This window comes from Barbus barbus (genome assembly GCF_936440315.1).
Source record: "Barbus barbus genome assembly, chromosome: 46".
Taxonomy (NCBI): Eukaryota; Metazoa; Chordata; class Actinopteri; order Cypriniformes; family Cyprinidae; genus Barbus; species Barbus barbus.
In genome coordinates, this window is record NC_136724.1 from 24,742,488 (window position 1) to 24,759,000 (window position 16,513).

Consider the following 16,513-nt stretch of genomic DNA (forward strand, 5'->3'; position numbering starts at 1 on the left):
GTTTCCTCGTTCGTGCCGGTTTGAGTTGATTTGCAGGATCCCTAGCGTTCATTTAGCAGCTCTTTTGGTCCCTTTAGAGCCGTTTGTGTGGTCAGATCGTCCTCAGCGGAGCGTGAAGGGCCAAACCCTCGCGGCATCTTAAACACGCCGCTCTTGCCAGGAACATTTGAGCGAGACGCCGGTGAGAGCCCAGAGCCGCTTGTGTCGACACATAAAAACGCTTCTGAACCCCGTGATCAGACAGAACATGCTTTATTTTGGTAGAAATGCCCTTTAGAGTCAAATGAGCCCAGACACGAGTGGCAGCTGTTTATTATTATTATTATTATTAAAATACTTTATTAATCCTTCACAGGATCCGTGCACACAGAACTAAACACCGAAAAAAGAATTTTACACTATTAAAAAAACAAACATTTTTGCGCATTACCTAATAAAATACATAGTTATTGCACATTGATTGTGTGTGTTACTGCGCTGAAAACACTCGCTGGTGTTTTTTGTCATGTCTCATGCCAGGAACTTCGACGCTCTCTCAGAGTTCATATCTTCTTCAAAGTGTGGCAAATGAAAGGAAGCAAACGGGAGAAGTTTCACAGGGTTTCAGCAGAAACAGAATTCATGTCTATTCATGTTTATGTAGCACTTTATAATAATCCAACAGTATATTTCCAGAGAAGCTGTACAGATGATCATTCCACACCATTTATATTTTTTTTGTTATTTTTTTCTTTGGAAATGTCAGTTCATTTAACATGTAAGATATTTTCAAATTCATCATTCAATTTCTATACATTTTTCCAAACAAGAACTAAATTAATAAATACAGTAAAAGGCTTGTTTTCTCCGACAAACAACAACCCAGAATCATTCAGTAAAAAATCACTATAAAGAGAATTATTTTTGTAGCATGTTTCATGAGAAAATACTATTTCAGTCTTTCTGCTTTAAAATTTTGCTTTATTTGTGAAATTTTTAAATTTACAGTGTTTTTCAAAGTAAATCCTACAGTACACATTTTTTTTGTCCAATTTGAGCTTCAGATCTTTTGAAATATTTAACTTTTGCAGCTGGGCTGGATCTGTCGTTTTCTAATCAGAACTATGAGCGTGAAGCGAGAATTTCCCATATTTTTGCACTGAAATGTGACAATCAAATGCAGACGTTGGATCTTCAGAAGATCTTCTTTTCTGGGTGGACTCTTGCTTTAGATCTTATGTTGAGTAGATCCGAAAGCTCTTGTTGTTTGCCCGCAGTAAATGACTGGTGTGTGTGTGTTTCAGAGCGTAACGTGGACGGTCTCCAGCAGGCGCTGCATCAGTCCGTCTTCCTCTCGGCCATGTCTGCTCACCCGAGCCGTGATCTGCCGCTGTGCTGGGAGCAGCACTGTAAGCTCCTGCCCGGCGTGGCCGGCGTTCAGGCCAGTCGTGTCGCCCACTGGACCGTCCAGGAGGTGAGAATAAACCATCTTTCCATTGATGTATGGTTTGTTATGATAGGACAATATTTGTCTGAGATACAACTATTAGAAAATCTGGAATCTGAGGGTGCAAAAAAATCTAAATATTGAGAAAATCTCCTTTAAAGTTGTTCAAATGAAGTTCTTAGCAATGCATATTACTAATCAAAAATGAAGTTTTGATATATTTACGGTAGGAAATGTACTAAATATCTTCATGGAACATGATCTTAATATCCTAATGATTTTTGTCATAAAAGAGAAATGTATAATTTTGATCCATACAATGTATTGTTGGTTATTCCTACAAATATCACACATTCCCAGTAATTTATAGGAAACACTATAGTTATACTGTATATATTATCAACACTTTGTTAACGAATGCTGATAAACTGTAATAAATACTGTAGTATACTTTAGGTTTTACTACGGTATAATGTACTGTAAAGTTGTAGAAAAGTATTGGGTAAAGTCATTTGTTAATATTACTATAGTTGTTATATTACCACAGAAACTATAGAATTACCACAACACATTAATTCAAGTAATTTATTACAGTATGGTTCAGAAACACTATAGTATTTACTATAAATTACTATAGTATGCTACTTACGACTGGTTTTGTGGTCAGGGGTTTATTTGTTCATATTCAAACCATATGATCAGTTTCCCAGAAGTAATTCATCTGTCTATGCATCTCTTTTTATATGCTCGATTTCACTGAACATTGCATTTTTATATACGCTCGAAAACATATTCTGGCTTAAATGTAAGATTCAAGTATTTGAATTGCATGTAAAACTTCCATGCATTTTGATTAGACAGTTTTAACATAAACTAATAAAATGAATGTGATCATATTTGTCAGACATGCATCAATGAAACCGGTCAGATGTCTGTAATTGTGTTAATAAACTCAAAGCGTTTTAAATACACAACCAGCTTTATATATTTATCATCAATAAATCTCATACATTTGAACTGATTGAATATTATATATATATACATATATATTTTATATCATATTTGAACCGCTTTTTAACTGAATTAATGTCATTGTTTTCATAATGAACAGATTCAAGTTGATTCAAAGCTATTTGAAGAAATTATTTTAAATTAAATCAAATAGATGCAAGTAGTAAAAACTGTAATTCAAATGGATGGAAATGTTATATGCAATAAAATGCATAAATGCTAAATATTTTTTAAAACGGTGTATCTTTATAATATCAGGCATCACAACAGTAAATATTGATACTGACACCAGAAGGCATTCAGAATGATTGATTTCACTTCAGAAATGTGGCATTGTGTGGATATTGCATTTTGTATACACGCAAAAACAGTTATGTGAGATGTATGCATCTGAATTGCATATAAACTTTGCATGTGTTTAGATTACTTTAAACAAACTAATAAACTTAATATGATGCATATTTGTCATTCATACTACAGTGAATCGGTTCAGAGGCAATGAATCGTGTCTGTAATAGTGCTAATAAATTCAATGTTTTAAATACACAGTAAGCAACTTTATTTATTTATTATAAAGAACTCAGTTTGTTTCAATCTCATACATTTTAATTAACCGAATATTGCTTGTTGCACAGCTAGCCATATTTCACCACATTTATACTTTATAACGGAAAAGAAAAGTCATTTTCATAATGAACACATTAATGCTGATTCAAAGCAATTTGAATAAATGCGTTTTTAAATGGAGTTATTTAAATTAAATCAAATGGATGCAAATAGTTAATAAACTATGCCATGGTTTTTATTTCTGTATTTATTTTTGAGTTCAGAAATCTGACCTGTTTCATTGGTGTATGACTGACAAATATGATCACATTATGTTAGTTTATTAAAAGTGTGTAATCCAAATGCATGGAAATATGATATGCAATTTAAATGCATAAATCTTAAATTTAGGCCTAAATATTTTTTGAAACCGTTTAGTTTTGTAATATCAGTAAATGTCCATACTGACAGCAGTCTGTAGCCAGAAATCATTCCGAGCTGCAGTTTTCACAATGTTACAGTCAAGACTTTATGCAAATGATGTGATGTGACATCTGCCAATGGGAGCGCAGAGGCTGGAGGTCATGTGATCTGCGAGTATAAACACATTCTGGTATCTCGGTGGAGTGGCTGTCTCTGTGCTGTAGTTTGGGGCTGTTTATCATGCTAATGTCGGGTTGTGGAGGTGAAATCGAAATCTTCACGCCGCCGGGCGCATGATGGGCTGGTTGCCATGGTAACCAGGTGAACAGAGCGCAGAGATAAACACACGTTGAGCTACAGGCTGAGTAAATATCAGCCATGGGCCCTCAAGGACCCAGCGGTGAACAGGTCACTGTCTGACACTGTTGATGATGTCACGCGTTAAAGCAGTGTTTTATCACTATCTACATGATCTGAATGAGATTATTTTCTATATATACTAATGTTTAAAAGTTTGGGGTCAGTAAAATGATTATTAAAGAAGTCTCTTTTATTCAACAGGGCTGCATTTATTTGATCAAAAATACAGTGTAAAAAGTGAAATATTATTCTAATGTAAATCAGCTGTTTTCTATGTGAATATGTGTTAAACTGTAATGTATTTCTGTGATCTGCAGCTGTATTTTCAGCATCATTACTCCAGTCTTCAGTGTCACATGATCTTCAGAAATCATCATAATATACTGATTTACTGCTCAACAAACATTTCTGATTATTATCAATGTTGAACACAGTTCAAACTGATGCATTTTATTTTTCAGGATTCACAGATGAATAGAAAGTTCAAAAGAACAGCATTTATTTGAAATAGAAATCTACTGTAACATTATATATGTCTTTACTGACTATTTTGATAATTTTAATGCATCCAATTTCTTAAAAACATCTTATTGACTGCAAACTTTTGAACAGTAGTGCAGTTTATTATGAAGTTTGTAGTATATATGCTATATAGAGATTATATTGGCTTAATGCAATTTAATAACAGCAAAATGACATTAGCAAGCTTACAATTCAATGCAACTTGGTTATGATTAATTGACAAGATGTTTGGTTGATGTGTTAGTCTCAGATTATTAAACTAGTGTCTAATTATGTTAGTTTAGTGTTGCTGTTAATGGAGTGTTTGATTAATGCTGGTTTTGTGTCAGTGATGGTCTATAAACCCCCTTCAGTCCTGAACACAGTAATACACTGCATCAGAGAGAAGGTTTTACCGCGGTACAGTGTGTTCAGAGCTGATATGGCATTAGTGTGGCTGCTCCTGTGTGTGTGATGGAAGCGCTTTACCCTGCTTTACCCTGCTTTACCGTGGCAAATGCAGCAGCAGAGCGAAGCGGCGTTCAGTGCTGTACTGTGGTGTGTTAGCAGGATTTATGGGTCGTTATTTATTGGCAAACACTCGCACTGAAGGGCTCCTTTGTTCTTGAGGAATTGAGTCGGGACTGACTGCGTGTTTAATGCTGAATAATGACCAGGATTTACACTCAACGACTCTCAATGCAATCTGATTATTACTGATTTAACAGATGAAGTGAACAAACAGGTCTTACCATCTGACAAGATCTGGGGCCGGATTCACCAAACATTCTTAAGAAGAAATTTCTTCTTATTTTTTAACTTATTCCCAAACATTCTTCTTAAGAATATTCTTATCTTTTTTCTTAAGATTGTTCTTAAGACAAAAATGAAGAAGAATTCAAATTCTTCAAAAGAATCTTCTTAAAAATCATCGTAAATAACTTCTTTAGGACAGCCCCAGACTTGTCTTAAATCCAACACGGTAAGAATTATTTAATGAATTTATTGGGTTATTTCAAAATAATTGTTATATTTAAGCATTACAACAACGTTAGCTACATATAGCCTAATATATAGTATGACTATTAATAGCGATGCGTGAGTTTTCTGAAGCGACAGCGATGGCTGATAATGTAAACTATGATCGCTCATGATTAGTCTGTGTGTGACACTACTGTTTGCTGACTTCAAAACTCAGCAGCAACTCTACAAAAATGAGTAAGATAGGGAGCTTTAATTGGACGCTGTTATTTTAGCTTATAAATACGACATAATCTTTGCAGTATGCAGCGCATATGACTGTGTAACGCGGACACACATACCGGAAGCGTTCACTCGGATGAGAGCAAACACAGCACTACAAAACTGAATCAAACCGATCGCTGCGGCTTGAGACAGGCTGTTCAAAAACATGCCGCATTAAAAATGTAAAGCTGAGCGCCAGACAAACTCACGGCAAAAAGAGTGCGTGTGCTTACTGTGATTATTAGGGTCATCTGCAGGAAGCACAAAAAGACAATAAAGAGTTTAGACTGTCATTTTCTTCTTAAGAAAAAAATTAAGATGAAGAATATATTTGAGAACTTAAGAATTCTTCAAGAATTGCACTTAAGAACATTCTTACGAACTTCGTATAATTTATCTTAAGAAATTTCTTATTTCTTAAGATTTTCGTGAATCCGGCCCCTGGTTCCCAGAAAGTTCTGAGAATGTTAATTTTTTTGTTCTCAGAAAGTTAGTTTTTGGTTCCCAGATTATTAGTGTGATTTAACCGATGAGGTGCAGAGGGAATGGTTCATGTTTAGGTGAGCGGTTACAGATCCGGCGAGAGTCTGAGGAGAGTTCAAGATTATAACATATGATGTTTGTTTTAGTGAAACCAGCGGAATGTTATTGACCGTCATTGATGCCCTGGTGACCCAGATGCCCTGAGATCATGCTGGTTTATTCTGTACAAGCAGCCCAATGTAAACCGCATGTGTTTGCTGAGGAGGGTGTGGCTTTGCTGTCGTCTGATTGGCTGTTGTGGTTTGAGGTCTTTTAACTGTGGAAACCCATTAGCGTTTCAGACAAACACGAGCACTGTAAATGATGTGACCTAAACACTGCGGTCAGAGCATCTAATGATCCAGCCAAGAGTTCCTGTTCTATTCCTGTGCTCGATGAAAACCCGATCGATTCCCGGATGAATTATAGATCGCTCCAGTGTTTCGTTTGAAGCCTTTGATAAAAGAGTGTGATGGTAATAAAGAGCCCAAGCATTCATCTCTACAGCCGTACAGTAAAGCTCCAGCTCCATACTAATCACATCTGTAGCATCTTCATTGGCGGAAACAAACAGGCCTTAAGATCTGGTTCCCACACTGTTCTGAGAAAGTTCTGGCAATGTTAGTTTTTAGTTGCCAGAACGTTCCAGGAATGTTAGTTTTTTTTTTTTTTTTTTTTTTTTTCGGAAACAAAAAAACTAACATTCCCAGAACGTTCAGTGAACAAAACTAACCAACATTCCTGGAACGTTCTGGGAATGTTAGTTTTTTTTGTTTCCGGAATGTTAGTTTTTGGTTCTCAGAACGTTTTTGGTTAATCATGGGTGTGTTTCCCAAAAGCAACTATGGTCACATGTTCCCTCATTACCAATAGAGTTCAGTGGAACCTACCACCATAGTTGCTATAGGTTGGATATTTGGATAATTCTCTTCATGGAAGTAGAATTTAGTTTTAGGTTTGCAGAATATGAACTTTCAGCTAATATTCTCCTAATGTTCCCCGAACCTCTTTACTCTGATATTATTTACCCTGCTGTGCATCAGTAATCATCCAGCGCTCTCGTGACCCTTTATAGGATATGCTTTGAATGAATGAACATCAGTTGTCAGAACTATATAAACATTGTTTAATTAGTAAAATAATCAACCATCATACACTGGAATGAATTAATTTGTAAGATTTAACTTGTTCATTTATATAGGCTGATTCCTAGTATATTTACTGTAATAATCCAGATTTCACATTTCTTCAGCACCTAAGATAACCTGTAGGAAACATTCCCTTTTGCTCTCACAAAAACCAGACCTCCCTGCAGCATTCTGAAAGTTAGTTTTTGGCTATAAAAGCTTGTTTTGTGTGTCTAATCTACAGAAAGCGTTTCTAGAACATTCTTATTTGGTGTCCCCAAAGAAATAAGCATTATGGGTGCGTTCTGTGGGTTAATGCTGCTGTCTGTCAGTCGGCTGTAGATGTGTTTGAGTCACACTAATGCAATCACTGCATCCTGATATAGATGATTTTGCTGGGAAATCAATCAGATATGCTCTGGATATTAGCTGAGAGGAGAAGGTCGATCTGCTGCATCTTGTCGGCGGTTTTGTAATAAATGGAAATGTTGTTCCAAAGATGCTCTCTGGAGTTGGCCGGTTTAATTAAAGCCCGGCGCGGCTCCAGAGACGCTCTTCCTGTAATTGTACTGAGCTTCAGAGTGAGAGCTAGGGTCAAAAAGCACATCAGTGGAGTTCTTCAGAGACTGCGGCGATGCTTCAGACGGGTTATTCTTAGCCGCGGTTGTTTGTTGGAGATCCCTGAGAAATATGCTGCAGGATATTTCAGCTCTGCTGACGCTGCAGAAGGTTTCTGAGTCTCTCGCTCAAACCTCAGCTGACCTGCTCATGCGGCGAGAACACACTTCTGCTTCATCGGCGTTACCTGCGTTCAGATCAGATGTGCATCACACTTCAGATTCACACACAATCAGTCTCTAAGATGCTGCTTTTACTTGACAAGTCTACTGTATCAGTCAATGAAGGTTTGACAGATTCCGTTTAAAACAGCGTTTCATCAGTTTTAAAACCATGATAAAATTACTTTTAATTATAATAATTTACCCACTACTTCAATATGATACACAACAATTTTCTGTATATGACACACAAGTACTTTTATGTATAATATATTTTGTATTGTTATTTAGTTGCTTTTTTTTAGTGCTGTCAAACGATTATTGCGATTAATTGCTTCCAAAATAAAAGTTTTTGTTCACATCGTAATGTAAATTAATATAAATATAAACATGTAATGTAAATACATGAATATTTTCAAAATATATACTGTATGTGTGTATTTATATATACTGTATACATAATAAATATACAGCGTACACAAATGTAAATAAAAACTTTTATTTTGGATGCAATTAATCGTTTCACTGCACAATTAGATTTTTATTATTAGTATTATCATTATATTTTTGTTCTCAGGCACAGACCTGTTTAACCATGGTAAAATAGTTTTGATTTATAATTATCCAGTACATCAATATGATGATACAGTAGTGTTCACAATAGTTACATGTATTAATAATTAGAATAAAGTGATGTGTAATGTAACTGCAGCTGTTTACCGTTGCTAAGTAACGCATGTAACCTTGATTCTATCCTGTTGAGGACCTCTAAAACAGTGGTGCCCACCCTGTTCCTGGAGATCTACCTTCCTGCAGAGTTCAGCTCCAACCCTGATCAAACACGGCTGTCTGTAATTATCAGGTGCTCCTTCAGATCCTGATTAGTTGGTTCAGATGTGTTTGATCAGGGTTGGAGCTGAACTCTGCAGGAAGGTAGATCTCCAGGAACAGGGTGGGCACCACTGCTGTAAAACTAGAGTGAAGATGAAACTGTGTGTTTGTTTGTCTCTCAGGTGGCTGATTTCATCCATTCTTTACCCGGCTGTGAGGAACAGGCCAAGCAGTTCAGCGAGGAGGTACGTGTGGAGTTGAGGAGAAATTCAATGAGTTTCAAATGTGATTCTTTCTCCACTTACAGCCACAGAAGCTTTCATTCAAACTAGGGCTGGGCGATATGGGAAAAATATCATATCACGATTCTTTGTCATGTTGGTTTTACTATTTTGGTTTTACAAGTTGTCTGAGCATTACAGCCAAACTAGAAAGACAAAGATGCATGGCAGATATTTAGGCCAAAGTGGGCGAAGATAAAAAATCTTTGTCATTATTTTATCTTTCTTATTAAAAAATAAGCACGGCAGGATAAAAATAACAACATAGCTGGTCTCATGCTATCACAAACTTTATAAGTCCCACTCGTGATTATGAGCTCGACACCTTCAAGCGATCGACTCACATTGCTTTCATACGCAGCTTTTAACAACCACATTCATATTCACGATCATTCTGATAGCAAACACACAAGAGACAATGATAGCTTTAGCAATGAGCCTTACAGAGTGCCAAGCAGCTCTTTCAGAAAGGCCATTTGGAAAACAAACACGTGATACTTACTTTGTCTGGAGCTGACATTCACACACGAAGCGTTGGTATTGATTCCTAAACATTTAGGGGACTTTACCGATTGTTTTCCTGTAATATTTTCTTTGAAAATGAACTGTAACCACAGTGTCCTCGGCTCAGATGAGGGGAGATTATGCAGACTCCTGTGTTCATCAGTGCATCCTAAAACACAACACTTGTAAAGCCTCTTTGGTGCTGACTCTGTATATATCTCCAGGAATGGACCGCAGCTTCTCACTCAGGGCTGTGTTTATGCTAATAGAGCAGAGAGCGTCACTAATGAGCGGGACTTTTTCCCCTCGGTGACGTGAACAGAGGGACAATCTGAAACAGCTCGTTTGGAGAGACTGTTCATGATTTATTGGTTTTATTAAAAAAATGAGTTGGTGGATTTTTAACATTATAGGCTGGTTGTTTTCACACACTGCAGCCACACAACTGTGTTCAAACACCTTATAAAAGTGATTTTTGCATAATAGGTCCCCTTTAAACTGTAATTTATTTCTGTGATCTGCAGCTGTATTTCCAGCATCATTACTCCAGTCTTCAGTGTCACATGATCCTCAGAAATCATAATAATATGAAGCATTTCTGATTATTATCAATGTTGAACACAGTTGTGCTGCACAATATTTTTGTGGAAACCATGATAGTTTATTTTTCAGGATTCACAGATGAATAGAAAGTCTAAAAGAACATCATTTATTTGAAATAGAAATCTTTTAGACAAATGTCTTTACTGGTGCTTTTGATCAGTTTAATGCATCCTTGATCAGTACAAGTATGAATTTTTATAAACTGAAGAGTACATTTTCAGAGAATATTCTGCAAGCATCAGTCTGTTTTCAAGGAAGAGAGACTGTAAATACAGTTTAAGTTCATTTAGTCATATTTAAGATCACATTATGATTTCATAGTGTCGTTAGTGTTCATTAGAGCGGCTGTATATGATGGTTTAACACTGACTCTGTAATGTCTTCCACCGGTTCCCTCACCAGCAAGTCGATGGGAAGGCCTTTCTTCTGTTGACGCAGCGAGACATCGTTAAGATAATGAGCGTGAAGCTCGGCCCGGCCCTCAAGATCTACAACTCCATCCTGATGTTCAAACACGCCGAGGATAAGAAGCAGCCGCCGGCCGGAGACACATGAAGCACAGATGAATCTACTGTATCGATGCATTCCTACACCTTTGTGCCCCGAACGCCTCCGTTAGCGCTAATCACCCTCCGGCCTAGTCTCCGTCAGGTTCCTGCTTGCCTTTAAACCCTCTCCCTTTCCTTCTCAAGCTCAACCACGCGACAATCAAACGCAGTCGCCGGCGTCTATCAGGGGTTTCTCTCAGTCACGGTGCTACTTAAACTCAAACACAAACAGGCGAACAGCAACTACAGGATTTTCTTGTGTCTGTGTGTGTGTGTGTGTGTGTGTGTCTGTCTGTCTGTCTGTCTGTCTGTGTGTGTGTGTGTGTGTGTGTGTGTGTGTCTGTCTGTCTGTCTGTCTGTGTGTGTGTGTGTGTGTGTGTGTCTGTCTGTCTGTCTGTCTGTGTGTGTGTGTGTGTGTGTGTGTGTGTCTGTCTGTCTGTCTGTGTGTGTGTGTGTGTGTGTCTGTCTGTCTGTCTGTGTGTGTGTGTGTGTGTGTGTGTGTGTGAGAGACTCTAAATGAACAGTTCATCCACTAATGAACGTTCTGTCATCATTTATTCGCTCTTTACGTGACCAAACCCCTGTGACTTTCACAAAACCACAAGCTGCTGTTTTCAGTGTAATGGAAGTGAATGACACAAACAGCTCTGTATCGTATAATCGTGATTAATCGTTGCCCAGCACTAAATCAACTCAAGTTCTGCTGATATCAGTGACACTGAGTTTTAGTAGTCTGTTTCCGAGGGGAGGACGATTATCAGTCAATAATGACTTTACACTATTCATATGAGTTCAGAGAACTGCTGTTTGTGTCATTTTGGAGCTATTCTGTGAAAAAGAACACGTTCTTTTGAAAGAAAGTCATTTGTGTTTGAGTAAATGATGAGAGGATGATCATTTGTGTCTGAACTCTTCAGTAATACTCAGAGATTTGTGCCCGTTCTGTTACTTCCTCTAATTTTATTCTGTTTTGTACAGTTCTGTATGATTTTGCTGAACCTGCTGAATCACCTTTTATTTATTGTGCAAAATCACCGTACATTTGCACAGGGAAGGATAATTATAATATATTGTAAATGATGGATTTGAAATGCCAAAAGGATTTGTTTTAAATTGAAGAGTGTTTATTTTTGTGATGTATCGTGCAGAGCCCCAGAATTAGACCAATCCCTGTTTATGTTTAATGAAATCTACTTTATTAGTGTGAATGGCTCTGTGAGAATGTGATCTGAATCAGGGGATTTTCTGATCATTATTTAAAGACTTGCTATAATGCACAAAGCAAACGATATATATATTTGCTATGAATTTTGACACTGGTGTGATTTCAATGCCGAATCCGTCTCATGTTTATTTAATTTAGCCAAACATCAGGAATGTACATCCATCTTGTGTGCGGTTTAGTTGTTGTTCCTTCAGTTTCGCAGCGCAGAATGAAGACGTTTCATTGCATTGCTGTATTAGTTCAGTCCGTTCATCCAGATATGATGATTGATTTATTGATCAGATGCTTTGTACATATTTCTAAACCCTCTTTCTTAAACTCACTCACACTTTGTACAACAGATTTCATTCAGTCTCCCTAATAAACCGTGCAAATCTCCTCCGAACGCTGTCGTCTCTGATGCTACTGACTTAAATCATATTTGAGTTGAACACAACAGAAATGCAGCTACAAGCTTCATGGTTCATATTTGATGTGTCGGGTTTATATTAAATTATAGGTGGATGTTCTTGAGCAACACTTGATTTTATTCACTGTGAAGCATCAGGACACAAGAAATGTTGTCTGTCTTTCTTCACAGCAAATACACGTCTCTCCTGCCTTTCTGTAGGACAGCAGCAGCATTAGTGAGGGAACACATTGATTTATCTGCGTTTATTAATAGAGTTAATCTCAACCAGAACAAAGCAGGAGAATCTCAACCTGAAGCAGCCTGATAGCATGTTTATCTGAATATGATTAAATGTTGTTCTGTGTGAGTGTCTTGATGTTCCTGCAGCTTCATGACCTTCAGATGTTCCTCAACCATCTGGATGAGCAGTCATGGGGAAATCAATCATGTTAACCTTAACTTATTACATTTATGTTGTGTGAAGCTGATAAAGGAGTAGTTGACCAAAAAATTACCATCTGAGATGTAGATGAGTTTCAGATTCTGAGAAATGTGTCTCTGCATCAGTGTCTCAGCAACAGTGAATGGGTGCCGTCAGAATGAGTCCAAACAGCTGATAAAAACATCACAATAATCCACACCACTCCAGTCCATCAGTTAACATCTGGAGAACACAAAATCTGAAAAAAAATAAAAATAATTGACTGTTTTGTCTTGTAAACGCTGCTTGATCTGTGCAGATTTCTCTCCTGATTCAGACCAGAACACTTTTTCACTGGAGGAAGCGTTATTATGGACTCTATGTATTTTAGTTAAAAACATCTTAATGCTGATTGTGTTCCAGCTTTAGTCTTCTCCAGATGATAACTGATGGACTGGAGTGGTGTGGATTATTGTGATGTTTTTATCAGCTGTTTGGACTCTCATTCTGACGGCACCCATTCACTGCAGAGCATCCATTGCTGAGACACTGATGCAGAGACACATTTCTACAAACCTGATGAAGAAACAAACTCATCCTGATCTCAGATAAACAATACACAATATATTTCCAACACATTTTCATTTTTGGCCGAACTGTTCTTTAAACAGTGTGTTTTAAAGAAAATGTGTTTGATTACTGCATGAGCTTTAAGGCTGTTGGCATTAATGATGTTGTGTAATCGTTAACAGCGTGACTGATGTTTGTTTTCTGGTCGCAGTGATTGGAAACACCCGAGGTCACTTTAAAAGCAGCAGATGCTGAGTAAGAGGGAATAATGGAGCTGTTTGCGTCTGGAAATATGAATGAATCATTAGGGTTAGTGTGAAACTCAGACAAAACAATTTATCAACAGATACAGCTGCATATCATTGATAACTCGTGCAGCAGCTAAATCACACATACATTACTTCTTACAGGTTTTGGTGCAGTCTAATGACATTTTGTGCTTGACAGTGTCCTCAAGTGTTCGTCCTTCATGATTAACCGCTGGACGACAGATGCAGATGTGAGTAGATCTGAGGAAAACACTGGGTTGGTTTGTGGTTCAATGCTTTCAGTCAGTGTAACCAGAGCTGCACTGTATTATAATGCACATTTCATTTCATTTACTGTCTGTGGGAAACTCAGAATGGATTTACTGTAACACACAGACATCCAGAAATAATCATTCTGTCATCATTTACTCACGTCATGCTGTTCAACACACAACAAGACAAAATGATCTGTTTTACTGCATAGAATCAAAGTCACTGGGGGCCAGTGTTGTCACTGACTTTCATTAAAGGGTTGAAAACATTTGACACACTCTCCAAAATATGTTATTTTGTGTTTCACAGAAGAACCAAGTCATGCATGTTTGGAACAATATGATGCCAGAATAGCATTTTAGGTGAATTATTTCTTTAATATAGCTGATATTCATAATGACTTCCATAGAAAATACATTAACGTGATGTTTACATGTGTGAACATTACACTATTACTATTATTATTCATTTGTTTAGATTTGTCAAATTAACTCATGAGTTTTGGCTTAAAGTGTTTTTTGGTTAAAGTTATGTGTGTGAAAATTCAACCACTTCAGTTCTATAGTCAGTCATCGTAATATATGTCAGTCTGGTTTTATTGTGTGGACAATTATGATGAAATTGGAGACATAATTCACAATATTATCCTGATTTTTAGACCTTTTTGAATTAGATAAATGTGTCCCTGCAGCACAAAAGCAGTCATGAGTAACACAGGTATATCTGTAGCAATAACCAAGTCAAAATTATACATTTCTCTTTTATGACAAAAATCATTAGGATATTAAGATCATGTTTAGATATTTAGTACATTTCCTACCGTAAATATATCAAAACTTCATTTCTGATTAGTAATATGCATTGCTAAGAACTTCATTTGAACAACTTTAAAGGAGATTTTCTCAATATTTAGATTTTGTTGCTCCCTCAGATTCCAGATTTTCTAATAGTTGTATCTCAGACAAATATTGTCCAATCATAACAAACCATACATCAATGGAAAGATTATTTATTCAGCTTTCAGATGATGCATAAATCTAAAAAAAAATAAAAAAGACCCCTATGACTGGTGTTGTGCTCCAGGGTCACAAATCATAGTACAAAAGCAGTACTGGAGCCTGTGACAACTAGCCCTGGTCTGATGCCTTCAGAGCTTGCAGAATGTTGTAAAGATTCCTCTGTTTTCCATGCGAGCGGTTAAACGAAGGCCATGTGCTGAGAATAACCTCTGGGGTCACGAGGCGTCTGAACTCTGGAGGATTCTGGGAGAGTTTGATGCAGATCTGTGGGAATCAGAAGGGCTTGTTAAACGCACTCGGCCTAAACACTGCTCCTCTCCAGCACTTGATTGTGTCTTGAGGCCAGATGTAGGATCTTCAAAGGCAGTGGAGGATTGTCTTAATGAGCGTCTCAGGATCTCAGCGGCCTGAACCGTGTTTGTTTGCAGCGTTTCATCTTTATCCTGAGCTCAGCGTCTGCAGGAAGCACTTTGGGTGCGATTATTGCGGATAAAGTGGAGTGTTAACAATTAAACGTGCTGCTGTTTACAAGTGCAGGTCTTTAATAGTGAAATAAGTTACAGATATTACAATCACACTCACCTGTAACCAGCAGTGTTGGGGGAACGCGTTACATGTAACGTGAGTTACGTAATCAGATTACTTTTTTAAAGTAACCAGTAAAGTAAAGCATTACTTTTTAATTTACAAGAAAATAGTTACTTTTTCAAATAAGTAACGCCAGTTACCTTTTTTCCCGTTTATTGATTGAAAGCTCTCCTGTCCGCATGTTGAGAGAAATCATGTTACTTTAGTTCTAGAATAAATGTGAACATGTATTCATTCATCTCACTCACAAATAACAGATTCAGTATTCCTCAAAATAAATAAAAACTGGGAAATGCAACACAGAATGTGACACAAACATGCAGTAAATAAATGTTAAATATTACAAATATCCTTCATGTATTTATATTAAGCAGTGACCTTTGATGATCCAGTTCAATCATATTAATAAACAAAAATGACTCAAGATAAACTAACATTTGTTGTTGTTCCTTTTTTTTCGCCGAAGAGTGCTGAACTTTCTTCTTCTGTGTTCTTCTGTACAGACGTCAATTTACTTTTCCTTCAGCCTGAGGCTTTTGGTGTGAAAGGACTTTTACCTTTGCCAAAAATATAACTTTTTATATTAAAATCAAACAAGCAAGCCCTGGCCACATTTAAAAAGTAACACAAAAGTAACGTAACGCACTAGTAACCTGTGTTGGGGAAAGTTACTTTTGATTACAATATTGCATTACTTCATAAAAAAGTAGCTATTGCATTACTTTAGTTACTTTTGGTCTCCTGGACTGGGCTTGCTTATTTATTTTTAATCAGAAAAACCCATAAGTTGTGTTTCTGGCGACTGTAAACTGCTCTTTCACATCAGAAGTGAAATGAATAAGCCTCAGTCTGAAGGAAGAGCCTCGGTCTCTGCACCTCAGCTATCAGTGAATAAACGTCAAAACAGAGGTATTTGATATTATATATTACATATTTTCTTGTCAATCTTAAAGTAATGTCACTTTAGTTACTTGAAAATGTCATCTGATTATGCAACTCACATTATTTGTAATGCATTGCTGTCTATAACTACAGAAACGGACTGAAGACTGCTGGTTTCTGGATTTAGTC

At 37.0% G+C, this 16,513-nt stretch overlaps 1 protein-coding gene across 2 annotated transcripts in view; it reads left to right on the forward strand.

Moving 5' to 3' along the window:
* Positions 1-11,236, forward strand: part of l3mbtl4 (L3MBTL histone methyl-lysine binding protein 4) — a 65,482-nt gene extending 54,246 nt beyond the window's left edge. For both annotated transcript variants that reach the window (XM_079408750.1, XM_079408749.1), the window contains exons 18-20: positions 1,284-1,453; positions 8,954-9,016; positions 10,562-11,236. In XM_079408750.1, the coding sequence (XP_079264876.1) occupies positions 1,284-1,453; positions 8,954-9,016; positions 10,562-10,714 (386 nt within the window). In that variant the 3' untranslated portion in view covers positions 10,715-11,236. The remainder of the gene's footprint in view (positions 1-1,283; positions 1,454-8,953; positions 9,017-10,561) is intronic.
* The last annotated feature ends 5,277 nt before the right edge of the window (positions 11,237-16,513 follow it).